The sequence below is a fragment of the Chiloscyllium plagiosum genome, unplaced genomic scaffold (genome assembly GCF_037043375.1).
Source record: "Chiloscyllium plagiosum isolate Xiang-an unplaced genomic scaffold, Cpla_swu_hap1 HiC_scaffold_2, whole genome shotgun sequence".
NCBI lineage: Eukaryota > Metazoa > Chordata > Chondrichthyes > Orectolobiformes > Hemiscylliidae > Chiloscyllium > Chiloscyllium plagiosum.
Window position 1 is genome coordinate 43,918,684 of NW_028270140.1, and position 12,481 is coordinate 43,931,164.

General features: G+C 41.9%; 1 protein-coding gene across 1 annotated transcript in view; it reads left to right on the forward strand.

Moving 5' to 3' along the window:
* Positions 1-12,481, forward strand: part of LOC122562489 (neuronal acetylcholine receptor subunit beta-3-like) — a 47,262-nt gene that overhangs the window by 16,161 nt on the left and 18,620 nt on the right. Inside the window, exons 2-4 of the mRNA XM_043715327.2 lie at positions 5,293-5,444; positions 9,761-9,805; positions 11,189-11,298. Of these exons, the coding sequence (XP_043571262.2) occupies positions 5,293-5,444; positions 9,761-9,805; positions 11,189-11,298 (307 nt within the window). The remainder of the gene's footprint in view (positions 1-5,292; positions 5,445-9,760; positions 9,806-11,188; positions 11,299-12,481) is intronic.

The following is a 12,481-nucleotide window of genomic DNA, read 5'->3' on the forward strand; positions in this document are numbered from 1 at the left end:
GAGGGTGACCAGCAAGAAGATAAAACTTTATTTTTCTTCTGAAGTCCACTAATTGTTAAAGAGCAGAGATGGCAGTGAGTGGAGTGGTATGCTCCTCTTGTCAGACATTGGAGAGCAGGGAGCAATCAAGTCATCCTGGCGACTATGTTTGCAGGATGTATGTCCAGTTGCAGCTCCTCTCAGACTGCATGAATTGGTTGGCAGTTGGACACACCTGAGGAGCAGAGAGTGTAGTGCTGGAAAAGCACAGCAGGTCAGGCAGCATCCAAGAAGCAGGAGAATCAATGTTTCAGGTAAAAGCCCTTTATCAGAAATGAAGCAGTGAGCCGAGAGATAAATGGGAGGAAGGTGGCTGGGGGAAGGTAGCTGAGAGTGTGGTAGGTGGATGGAGGTAGGGGTAAAGGTGAAAGGTCAGAGAGGAGGGTGGAGCGAATAGGTGAGAGGGGAGCTCAGCAGGTAGGGCAGGTCATGAGGGCGGAGCCGAGTTGGAAAGTTGGAACTGGGATAAGGTGGGGGGAGAGCAAATGAGGAAACTGGTGAAATCCACATTAATGCCGTGTGGTTGGGGGGTCCCGAGGTGGAAGATGAGGCGTTCTTCCTCCACGCGTCGGGTGGCTAAAGAGTTGCGATGGAGGTGGCCCAGGACCTGCATGTCCTTGGCAGAGTGGAAGGGGGAGTTGAAGTGTTCAGCGGTGGGTTGGATGGTGCAGGTGACTCAGAGATATTCTCTGAAATGCTCTGCAAATATGCGTCCTGTCTCCCCAGTGTAGAGGAGGCTCCATCGGGAGCAACGGATACAGTAAATGACGTGTGGAAGTGCAGGTAAAACTCTGATGGATGTGGAAGGTTCTTTTGGGGCCTTGGACGGAGGTGAGGGGGAGGTGTAGGCGCAGATTTTGTAATTCCTGTAATGGCAGGGGAAGGTGCCAGGAGGGGACAGGCCATGGACCTGACATGGGACTTGTGGAGGGAATGGTCTTTACGGAAGGGGACAGGCCATGGACCTGACATGGGACTTGTGGAGGGAACGGTCTTTACGGAAAGCGGATGGGGTGAGGGGTGGGGAGGGAAATATATCTCTGGTGGTGGGGTTCGTTTATAGGTGGCCGAAATGGCGAAGGATGATACGGTGTATGCGGAAGTTGGTGGGGCAGAAGGTGAGGACCGGGGTGGGGGAGGGGTGGGGGGGGGGAGGGAGGGGGGGATGGGTTCTGTCCTTGCAGAGGTTAGAGAGATGGGGTTTGAGGGCGGGGAGTGCAGGAAGTGGATGAGATGCGTTGAAGGGCTTCATCAACCATGTGGGAGGGGATATTGCGGTCTTTAAAGAAGAGGGCCATCAGCGGTACTGGCAGTCATTGCAGCAGACATGAGCGAGATTGCGGATTGGTGTGTTTGCTCCCTGATGCCAGGGTCAAGGACATCTCAAAGCAGTTGTAGTAAATTCTCAAAGGGAACCGTGAACAGCCAGAGATTGTCGTACACATTGGTACCAAAAACATAGGTGTAAAAAGGGATGAGGTTCTGCAGAGTGAATAAAGGGAGTTAGGCAGGAGGTTCAAAAACAGGACCCTCAAGGGTAGCAATCTCTCAATTACTTCTGCTGCGATGTACTTGTGAGAGTAGGAATAGGAGGATAGGGCAGATGAATATGTGGCTGAGGAGCTGGTGCAAGGGGCAAGGATTCAGATTTTTGGATCATTGGGATCTCTCCTGGTGCATAGGTGACCTTTAAAAGAAGGACGGTTTGCACATGAACTCGAAGTGGAGCAATATCCTGGCAGGAGATTTGCTAGAGCTACTCAGGAGGCTTTAAACCAGCCTGGCAAGGACCCTAAGCAGGAGTGAGACAAAGCAGAAGGTTGAAGCTAGTACAGAACTCAAAGACAACAAGTTTAACAGACAAGGCAGGCAAAGGGACAGCAGGAAATGAGGGAAGACTGATTAATTAAACTGCATTTATTTTAATGCAAGAGGACTGACAAGTAAAACAGATGAACTCAGGGCATGAATGGGAACATAGTACTGGGAGATCAAAGCTATTACAGAAACACAGCTGAGGGAGGGACAGGACTAGCTGTTCAATATTCCAGGGTACATATGCTACAGGAAGGATAGAAGAGGAGGCAAGAGAGGAGGGGCAGTGGCATTTTTGATTCGTGAAAATATCACAACGCTACTCAGCAAGGGTATTTCTGAGGGATCATCGTGAGGCTTTTTGGGTGGAACTGAGAAATAAGAAGGGGTGATCACTTTGATGGTCAGTGAGAAACTGAGGAGGAAGTATGTAGATAGTTAGCAGATAACTGTAAGAATAATAGGATTGTAATAAAAGGGGATTTTAATTTTTCAAACTTAGACGGGCTTGTCATAGTGTTAAGGGCTTGGAAGGGGAGGAATTTGTTAAGTGTGTTCAAGGTAAAAAATCTCAATCAATCAAGTTAAAGTTCTAAATTGTGGCAAGGCCAATTTTGAATTAGATAGGAAGTTTCAAAAATTGACTCGGGAGGCTGTTTTCAGGTAAAGGGATATCTAGCAAATGGGAGGTCTTCAAAGTGAGATAACAATAGTTCAGGGCTGGCAAGTTCCTGTTAGTGTGAAAGGCAAGCCTAGCAGGAGTAGGGAATTCTGGAAGACGAGATATATTGAGCTTTGTCAAGAAAAAGAAGTAGGCATATATCAGGTATGGACAGCTGGGATCAAGTGAATCCCCAGAGGAGTATAAGGGAGTGTAGGATTACTTAAGAGGGACGAAGAGGGGACATGAGATAGCTTTGGCAAATAGGGTAAAGGAGAATACAGAGATTCTACAAAGAGCAAAACAGTAACTAGGGAGTGAATTAAGTCCTTTAAAGATCAACGAGGTTGTCTAAGTGTGGAGCCATAGGAGATGGATCAGATTCTAAACAATATTTCTCATCAGTATTTACCACGGAGAAAGACATGGAAGCTAGGGAACTCAGGGAAATAAGACGTGATATCTTGAAAGGAGTGTACATTACAAAAGAGAAGGTACTGGAGCTCTTAAGATGCATAATGGCACCTAACTCCCCAAGAGCTGATCAAGTGTATTCCCAGGACACTGGGGAAGCTAGGGAGAAATTTGCAGGGCCTCAAGCAGAGATAATTGACTTGTCAGCCCTGGATGTGATGCCAGTAAACTGGAGGGTGGCTAATGTTATGCCATCAATCCAGAAAGGCTGCAAGGAAAATTTAGGGAACTACGGACCGGTGAGCTTAACTTCGTGGTGGGTAATTTGTGTGAGGGGATCCTGAGAGACTAAATCTACATGAATTTGGAAAGGTGAGGAGTGATTAGGGATAGTCAGCTTTGTGCCTATGAAATCACAAATTTCATTAAGTGTTTTGAAGAGTTAACCAAGAAGATAGATGTGGGCAGTACAGCTGATGTTGTCTACATGGATGGTAGCAAGGCCTTCGACAAAATACTGCATCATAGACTGATTAATAAGGCTAGAACTCAAGGGATCCAGGGAGACTTAGCCAATTGGATACAAAGCTGACTTGACGGTATAAGACAGAGGATGGTTGTGGAGGGTTGTTTTGCAGACTTGGAGGCCTGTGACCAGCAGTGTGCTGCAAAGATTAGCACTGAGTCACTCTTGTTTGTCATTTATTTAAATGATTTGGATGAGAATATAGGAGGTATGGTTAGTAAGCTTGTAGATTACCTCAAAATTGGTGATAGAATGGAGAGTGAGAAAGGTTATCTTGGCCATTGAGCTGAGGGATGGCAGAGCTGAGGAATTCTGATAATGCAAGGTTTACGAAAAAATTTGAGGATTCTAGGATACAAGTGGGAAAGGAGGATTAAATATGGTAATGGTTTCAAAGAATACTTCCCTTGTGTGACATTTAGTTTAATGAGAAATAGCTTCAGTTTTGACTAACATGATAATAACCTTATTTCAGTTCTAAGGGGTAATTTTACCACATCTAAATGTCAACAAGGAGCCTTACCATATTGGAATAAAGCTTGATAAAATTATTTATGTTGTTATAGATGCTGTCCTAATCTTCAATAGTTGTATTTTGTCCCAACCATTATCCATATTTTAAAATACACTTTAAATGAATTAAAAGTCAAATTGTTCTGCACTTTCAATTTACTAGAATCTTAATCTGAATCTTTTACACTTTAAGGTAACATTTCAGATGTTGTCATTATTTCTCACACAAATTGTTAAGAAGAAATTTTGAGAAATAGTAATATTGACACTTAAGTGAGAATGAAAGGCAAAGTTATTTTTGGAACTAATAGTAGAAGAATCAAATACCACAAACACTGAAATTCACCCTGGTCTGCCTGCCATCGGAAGGATATTGTGAAATTTGAGTTGGTTCAGTAAAGATTTACAAAAATGTTGCCAGGCTTGGAGGGATTGAACTACAAGGAGAGGCTGAATATGCTGGGGTTGTTTTCTCTGGTGCTTCGAAGGCTGAGGGATGACCTTATACAGATTTATAAAATTATAAGGGGCATCTTTGGGTAAATAGAAAAGGTCTTTTCCCCAGGGTGGCAGAGTTCAAAACTACCGAACAAAGGTTTAACATGAGAGGGCAAAGATTTAAAAGGGACCTAAGGGGCAACTTGTTCTTGCAGAGTGTGGTGTGTGTGTGAACGGAGCTGCCAGAGAAAGTAGTGAAGGCTGGTACAAACACAACATTCAAGAGGCATCTGGATGAGTATATAAATAGGAAGGGTTTAGAAGGATATGGGCCAAATGTTGGCAAATGGGACTAGATTTATTTAGGATAACTAGTTGGCATCGACAAGTCTGTTTCTGTGCCGTATATCTCTATGACTCTTTGCTTTGATCATTCAAAACAATTTACTGTGAATCTCCACAGCTCAGACAACATGACATAAATCTTTATTTTTCCAATGATTACAACTAGAAACATGTTATGGAAGTTAATTTTGTTTTGAAAGTGTCAGGCAAAAGACTGAATATCTACAGGGTCATCCTTGGAAGAGAGATAGAGAGCATTGAAAATGGTTACTACGCACACCTTTGTCTCAATAATATGCTTGATGCTATTCGACTGGAGCATTTTTGTTCTACCCCACTCTGTTCCCAGAAATCTAATGGTCAGGATAAAGGGTACCGAGACCTAGCAATCTTGCAGTTGCATTTTTATCAGATCTTCATGTATGTGTGGTTTCATTGTGTAAATGTCTATTCCTTTTTGGTGAATGTCTCATTTATTCAATGATGTTATTCAATTTATTAGTTTGACACTTAATTCTTTCTTTAACATTCTGTATTCCAGCTGTCAGAACAATTAAATTGTTGGCAGAGATAGAGGACACCCTGCTAAAAACCTTGTTTCGAGGATACCAGAAATGGGTGAGACCAGTTAGAAACATCAGCGATACAATAAAAGTAAAGTTTGGACTGGAAATCTCCCAACTGGTGGATGTGGTAAGTCAGTCTATGAAGTGGCATTTTCAGAGAAATGACATTTTCTGATTTTAACTGAAACTCCAAAGACTATTTTTAAACGAATGTTTGCATTACATTGACTTTAGTGAGAAAACTTTGCTCCAGGTCATGTATGAGTGATAAGTTGCAATAATTCTGAATTTGTAACAGCAAACTGTTGATTAATGCATGGCTTTATCAATGTAATTTTCTCACAATGTTTGAAAGACTATGGATAGTAAAATAAAAGGTAAAAATCATCATAGTTCCAGAGGACCATGTAATACAGAACATACACATGAGGTTCAATTTTGCAATCTAGGGAAACGACACGTCCATGATACAAGTGTATCGAGGTTAGATTATGGATGAATCTGTTATTTGCAATTTTCTGGTTGACCACATATAGACAACATGCATAGAGAAACAGACCCACAGATAAAAAAAAATGCTGGTGGAGGGAAGCTGGATTGCTGTGGAAACATGTTTTTTCTCACATGCAAGCTTTAGATAGTGATGGGGGAGTCTCTAATGTTCTTTCCATCATGTGGCTGACCAGGAATGTCTTCTGCCCCTAATACCTGCAAATTGTGCATGTTGGAAGGATTTGATATTTAATGCACAAACATATGCAGTAAGTTCTATGGTGCATCTTAAACCCAGAACCTCTGGGTTCTGGTACTGAAAACAGGACCTATTCATGTTTAATTATATGTCAAAGTCTAGTCATTTTAAAGGATGATGTTGGCATTTCACTTGAATGATTCATTAGAATCCCTACAGCATAGAAACAGACCCTTCGGCCCAATAAGTCCACACCGATCCTCCGAAGAGTAACCCACCTAGCCTACATTTACGTCTGACTAATGCACCTAACCTACACATTCCTGAACATTATGGGCAATTTGGCATGACCAATTCACCTGACCTGCACATCTTTGAATTGTGGGAGGAAACTGAAGCACCTGGAGGAAACCACATAGACACTGAGAGAATGTGCAAACTCCACACAGACAGTCACCCAAAGTGGGAATTGAACCCAGATCCCTGGCGCTGTAAGGCAGCAGTGCTGACCACCATGCCACCATGCTGTGGCACTTAGACAAGGACTCTTATTCTCTCAGGATCACCAATAGTTGTCAGAAAGCAGCGGTCCAAGAATGACATAGACATTGCAGCAAAGGATGGTGGTTACACTTCAGGGCAGAAAGCCAGCCTTCTGAAAAGCTCAGAGTCTAAAACTATATATAAGACAATGATAGGGCAACCCAACATGGTCCTGGGTGTCCAGAGGGCACAAATAATATTTGGAAGAGGCTTCCAGATGTGCAGTGGAATACAAAGACAAGTAAACTCCCTTTTACATACTTGCTGCCCTTTTCATCTGGATGCATGCACCAAACAAGATTTAATTTCTGGTGTGAGTTTCCCTAATTCTCTTTACTAATCTGTTTAAGGGCCATCAATAGAAGACCACATGAGTATTGGGCCCTGAAATCAGAATAAGCTAATGCCATGTAATGTAATTACTGCAATGTATTTCTGAAATGATACTGGAAACAAGGCTGAGACTGGAGACATAGTGCCACCATCCAGGTGTATGCTTTTAGTGACATATTCCCCATTACCCTTGTCTTTCTTTTCTGCTGGGGTTACTCTTTCTAAGCAGTTGTAATGCCTTAAGTTCTTAGCTCTCTTTAAGGCAATGTCTTGAGGATGCATTGTGACTGTGTGGCCTTTCCTCCTCTGATAGAGTCTTTTAGTGTGAACATCTAGGATACCATGGCATTGTGCTGCCTGACACCTCACAGCATGTTACATCAAACACTCCTCTTGCCCAAGCAATAGTCCAACTACTATGTCCTGGAACAGGCATCTAGTTAGTTTGGTAACTTACAGTGTTGTATTTTGGAATGAGCTGAGATGGCAACACTGAGGATATCCACCAAGTGGCCATTGCATGTCAGTGTTAAGCCCTGAAGTTATAAACAGCTCTCATGGGTCCACGGGCTCCGTTTTTGACAGTTTGCATACTTCGACTCCTGCTGGTTAGTAAATTGTTTTCTGAAGCTAAATCAAAATCCTGGAACTCCCTCCTTAACCAAATTGTAGGCGTACCTACAATACATGGACTTCAGCGGTTCAAGAAGACAGCTCACCATGACCTTCTCATAAGCACCTTGGGGTTGGACGCTCAATGCTCATCAAATCTGTAATGCCCACATCCCATTAACAAATAAAAAAAATCAGAGCCAAATCCTTCAGTTAGCATTTCCTTATCACTGGGAAAACAATGGAAGAATTGTCCCCTCTAATAGATGGCATTAGTAGCTAGTATTTGATAAGAATAATCATCAGATATGCTTTTTGGTATCCTTCTACTTGTCATGGGTGGAGATATTGACCACTACCGGGACCTCCCAGGTTTCCTGGTGCCAGCTCTATCTTTAAAACCCAGCCACACATTTGGGCAAGAGCTATCCATTCATAACTGCCCTGCATGGTTCCTGACAGTTGTCCCAGGCATTTTGAGCAGAGGCAAATTGGACCCTGCTTAATCAGCAGAGACATAGAGAAGAGGAAGCATATCTGTTAACTTCCCATACAGCATGCTCTGGGATACATTGATGGTCGGTCAATGTCCATTATTGGATTCAAGTTGCATGACTGATATAATTATCACAGTTCAGTGTCTACCTTACAAAATTTGTTTCATAGCTATAAGGAGTTATAGATGTTTCAATGTTTACTATTTTAATGACTGTGCACTTGAATGAAATGTTTTTGTTTTCAGGCATAACTCAGTTGAAAGAGTGTAAAATAACTATGGTGCTTCCAAATAAACCTGTTGGACTATAACCTGGTATCCAACATCGGCACCTCCAAGTCAATTGTTTATTAATGAGAGTATTTAGTCAATAGAGAGAAGTTTGCAATGCACTTTCAATACTTTAATCAAACTTTGTGTTATCTCTCCATGAGTTCATGGTGAAAAATAGTTGAGTTGACATGGTGGGTGTAAAAATAAAGGCAATGGCATGTGTAGGCATGAGTTACCACTAAGATGGTATAGGGTTAATTGTGAGCCATGGGTCTGGGACAGTTACAGCATGTGAAGAGCCAGGGGGAAGGCAAAAGAGTAAAGGTTGAGATGGAGAACATGAAGGAATAAGCTAGATGGCTGGGAGGCATAGGTTGACATGGAGGAACATAAAAGTCCATTGTGGGATGACAGAATGGCATAAGTTGACATAGAGGGTATGATTTGACATGGAAGGCACCTGGGGAGTGTGTGGACATGTAAGGAATGAGGGCTAGAGGAATGTTTTTGCTTTTCTTCCTTATTCAGCTTCAACACAGCGCCAGAGCATTCCAGTAAGTTTTCTCTGCAGTGTGCCTCTCCACCTGGCAGCCACTACTTTCATTCCAGTGTAATCGAGTTCACCTCTCAAAGACCCCTGCATCCTGGAACAAAAAGTCCCTCCTCCTGGGCTATGTCTTGCTTGCTCACGTTTGCAAAGTCAGGATATATCTTGACTCTGTAGTCAGAAGCAAAAATTCAGGCCATTGAATCTCAGTGTCTTCATGACCCAAGGTAGAGTGGAATGATGAGTCAGCTGGTGAGTCGTATTTCTTTTTCTCTTTATTCTTGTATGAGTCGTGGGCATCATTGACAAGGCCAGCACATGTTGCCAGCCCTCATCCCCTTGGATTGATTGATTCTCTCGGCCATTTCAGAGCCTAATTAAGGATCCATCACACTATTCTGGGTCTGGAGTCACATGTAAGTCAAATCAGTTAAGGACAGCAGATTTCTTTCCCTGATGGACATTAATGAAACAAATGGACTTTTACAACAATCAGCAAAGATTACTTAGTCCCTGTTAGATTGGCTTTTAATTTCTGTTTCTTTACATTTATTTCAAATTTTGTCATCAGAACCCATGTTTTCAGAACATTTGCATGGCCCTTGGCATTACCAGTCCAGTGACTTTAACACTATGCTATTGCCTCCCCAATTCTTATTCTGTTGACAGTTCATCTTTAACAAAGGGACTTGAGAACTGCAAATGGCTAGCTGTGATTGTCCACATTCTAATCAGGTAATTGATTGCTGGAGTTGATACGAAGAAATTCACACAATTTGCTCACCATCTTAACTGTTGTGTCCATTGTTTAAGAAAATATTGTCTAAAATGTATTCATACCTCTACCAGGTAAGACACAACTTTAAATCTTTTGCTCAAGTAATACTTTACCTTCTAAAAGTAGTGACTGATTTTGTGCTACATCCACCAGTGTGTCTTTTGTTACAGGATGAAAAGAATCAACTGATGGCCACGAATGTTTGGTTAAAACAGGTAAGAAGATCATTTCCTGGCTTTCATGAGCATTGTGTTAACATGGTAACTAATGAGGAATTAGGTATGATTCACTGACACAGTTCATTCCTATTGTTAGTGTGCAGAATTAAGAACTTCTGTTACACTGCAATTGTACAATAATAATCCTTGCACTCAGCCATTTCTTTGTAGTCTTTGGTGGATTTATTTCATTGTGTGCCTCCTCATCTGTGCTTGCAGGCTAGTTGGCCATGGAAGTTAGCAAAGCTTATAATTAATGCCATTCAATGAAAGGAATTCATTGCAATCAAAGCTATTACAGGATCCAAATCTCAAGTGAAATGCCTCCATGGTGATTAAAAGACCAGTAGATTTAATGGAATTAATATTCCTATAGCTTTCCCCATTCTCACAGGGAAATAGTTGACCTTTGTTTTGCAGGTATTCCTAATATATTTGAAATCATAAACCCAAAATCAAGGATAACTCTGTGGTCAAAATATCCATTTATAATAGCTTTCTACACTATTTTATGGTATCACAGCTCATCAAAGCAATTAAAGGTAAACAATTATATTTAAATTGCTCATGGAAAGATGTTATGCAATTCCAAAACCCAGCAGAGTAAAATGCTGTACAAAAAAGATAGCATGGGCTGATTTATATCTTATCATATTGTGTGGATTGTGCTGAACTATCCCTCAAACTTCCCTTCGAACTTAAAATGATTATTTTTATTAAAGAAAAGTGAACAACTCTGCTCTACCTGCTGGTAGATAGCAGATATCTGCTATTGGAAAAGAATCAACTAATGGCTACGAATGTTTGATTAAAACAAATAAGATCATTTCATAACCTCCATGCATATCATGTTAACATGATGATTTACAGGCAGTTAGATATGATTCACTGACACAGTTAATTCCAATTGTTATTCTGTGGAATTACTTCAGCATATTTGTCTATCAAATGGCATAATGAATATGGTTTTATGTATATTTAAAAGATAATTAATCATGTAATTAATCAATCATGCCACCCGTGGGCGGCACGGTGGCACAGTGGTTAGCACTGCTGCCTCACAGCGCTGGAGACCAGGGTTCAATTCCCGCCTCAGGTGACTGACTGTGTGGAGTTTGCACGTTCTCTCCGTGTCTGCGTGGGTTTCTTCCAGGTGCTCCGGTTTCCTCCCATAGTCCAAAGATGTGCAGGTCAGGTGAATTGGCCATGCTAAATTGCCCGTAGTGTTAGGTAAGGGGTAAATGTAGGGGTACGGGTATGGGTGGGTTGCGCTTCGGCGGGTCGGTATGGACTTGTTGGGCCGAAGGGCCTGTTTCCACACTGTAATGTAATCTAGTAATCTAATCTAATGTATTAATGTGAGTACCTTCCCTATTGTAGGAGTGGAATGACTACAAACTGAGCTGGAACCCAGATGATTATGGCGGCATCCACACCATTCGAGTTCCATCTGAATCAATCTGGCTGCCTGACATAGTGTTATATGGAAAGTAAGTCTTCTTGCTTTTACAGTTCCCTAACGTCCAAAAAAGAAAACTTGATTCAATCTATTCTGATAATGTTTGCAATACCAGCTGGGAGGAGACTCATGCAGAGAATGAACACTAGCATAGACCAGTTGGGTTGTTTCTATACCGTTTTGATACCAATCAACCACCTGGTACACATTCTAGGTTTAGACAACATTATAGGTGAATCTTTTCTATCTGTTCAATCCAAAGTGCTGTGAAGTGGTATTAATGTCAATCTAAATTAGCAATCTCACTCAAGGGAAGTGGTGTCAGAGTTGTAATGCTGCTGGTTAGTAATCCAGAAAACTAGACTACTTTTCTGAGTACATGGGCTCAAACACCACCATGGCAAATGGTGAAATAATAAAAATTTGGAATGAAAGGCTACCCTAATGGCAAGTACTATTGATTGTTGTAAAAGCCCATCTGGTTCACTAATGTTCTTTAGGGTAGAAAATCTGCCATTCGACCTAGCCTGGCCTGCACATGACTCCAGATTCACAACAACTTGATTGAGTCTTCACTGCCCACTGGGCAATTAAATCACAGAATTATAGGATCCTGACAGTACAGAAAAAGGCCATTTGACCCATTGTTTCTGCACTGACCCTCTGAAGAGGATTCTACCCAGTCTACCCCCATAAACCCACACGTACCATGGCGAAAGTGAGGACTGCAGGTGCTGGAGGGTGTGGTGCTGGAAAAGCATAGCAGGTCAGGCAGCATTCGAGGACCAGGAAAATCGATGTTTCGGGCAAAAACCTGATGAAGGGCTTTTGCCCGAAATGTCGATTTTCCTGCTCCTCGGATGCTGCCTGATCCACATGTACCATGGCTAATCCACCCAGCCTATACATCCCTGTACATTGTGGGGCAACTTAGCATGGAGAATCCACCTAATTTGCAGATCTTTGGATAATTAAAGATGGGCAATAAATGCTAGCCTAGCCAGCAACACCCAGGTCCTGTGAACAAATAAAAACAAACTTATAAGCTACAAGAATGTTGCTGAAATTATGGAAATGTAAACACTACTGTTGTTAAAGTACATTGCATCATTGAGCTAGAATAGAGGGAGCATTCATCCTTGAATATTGAACCCAACCTGGGAATGCTGAAAGGTGACATTGCATGTGGAAACACTTCAACAGCAACCTCTTGC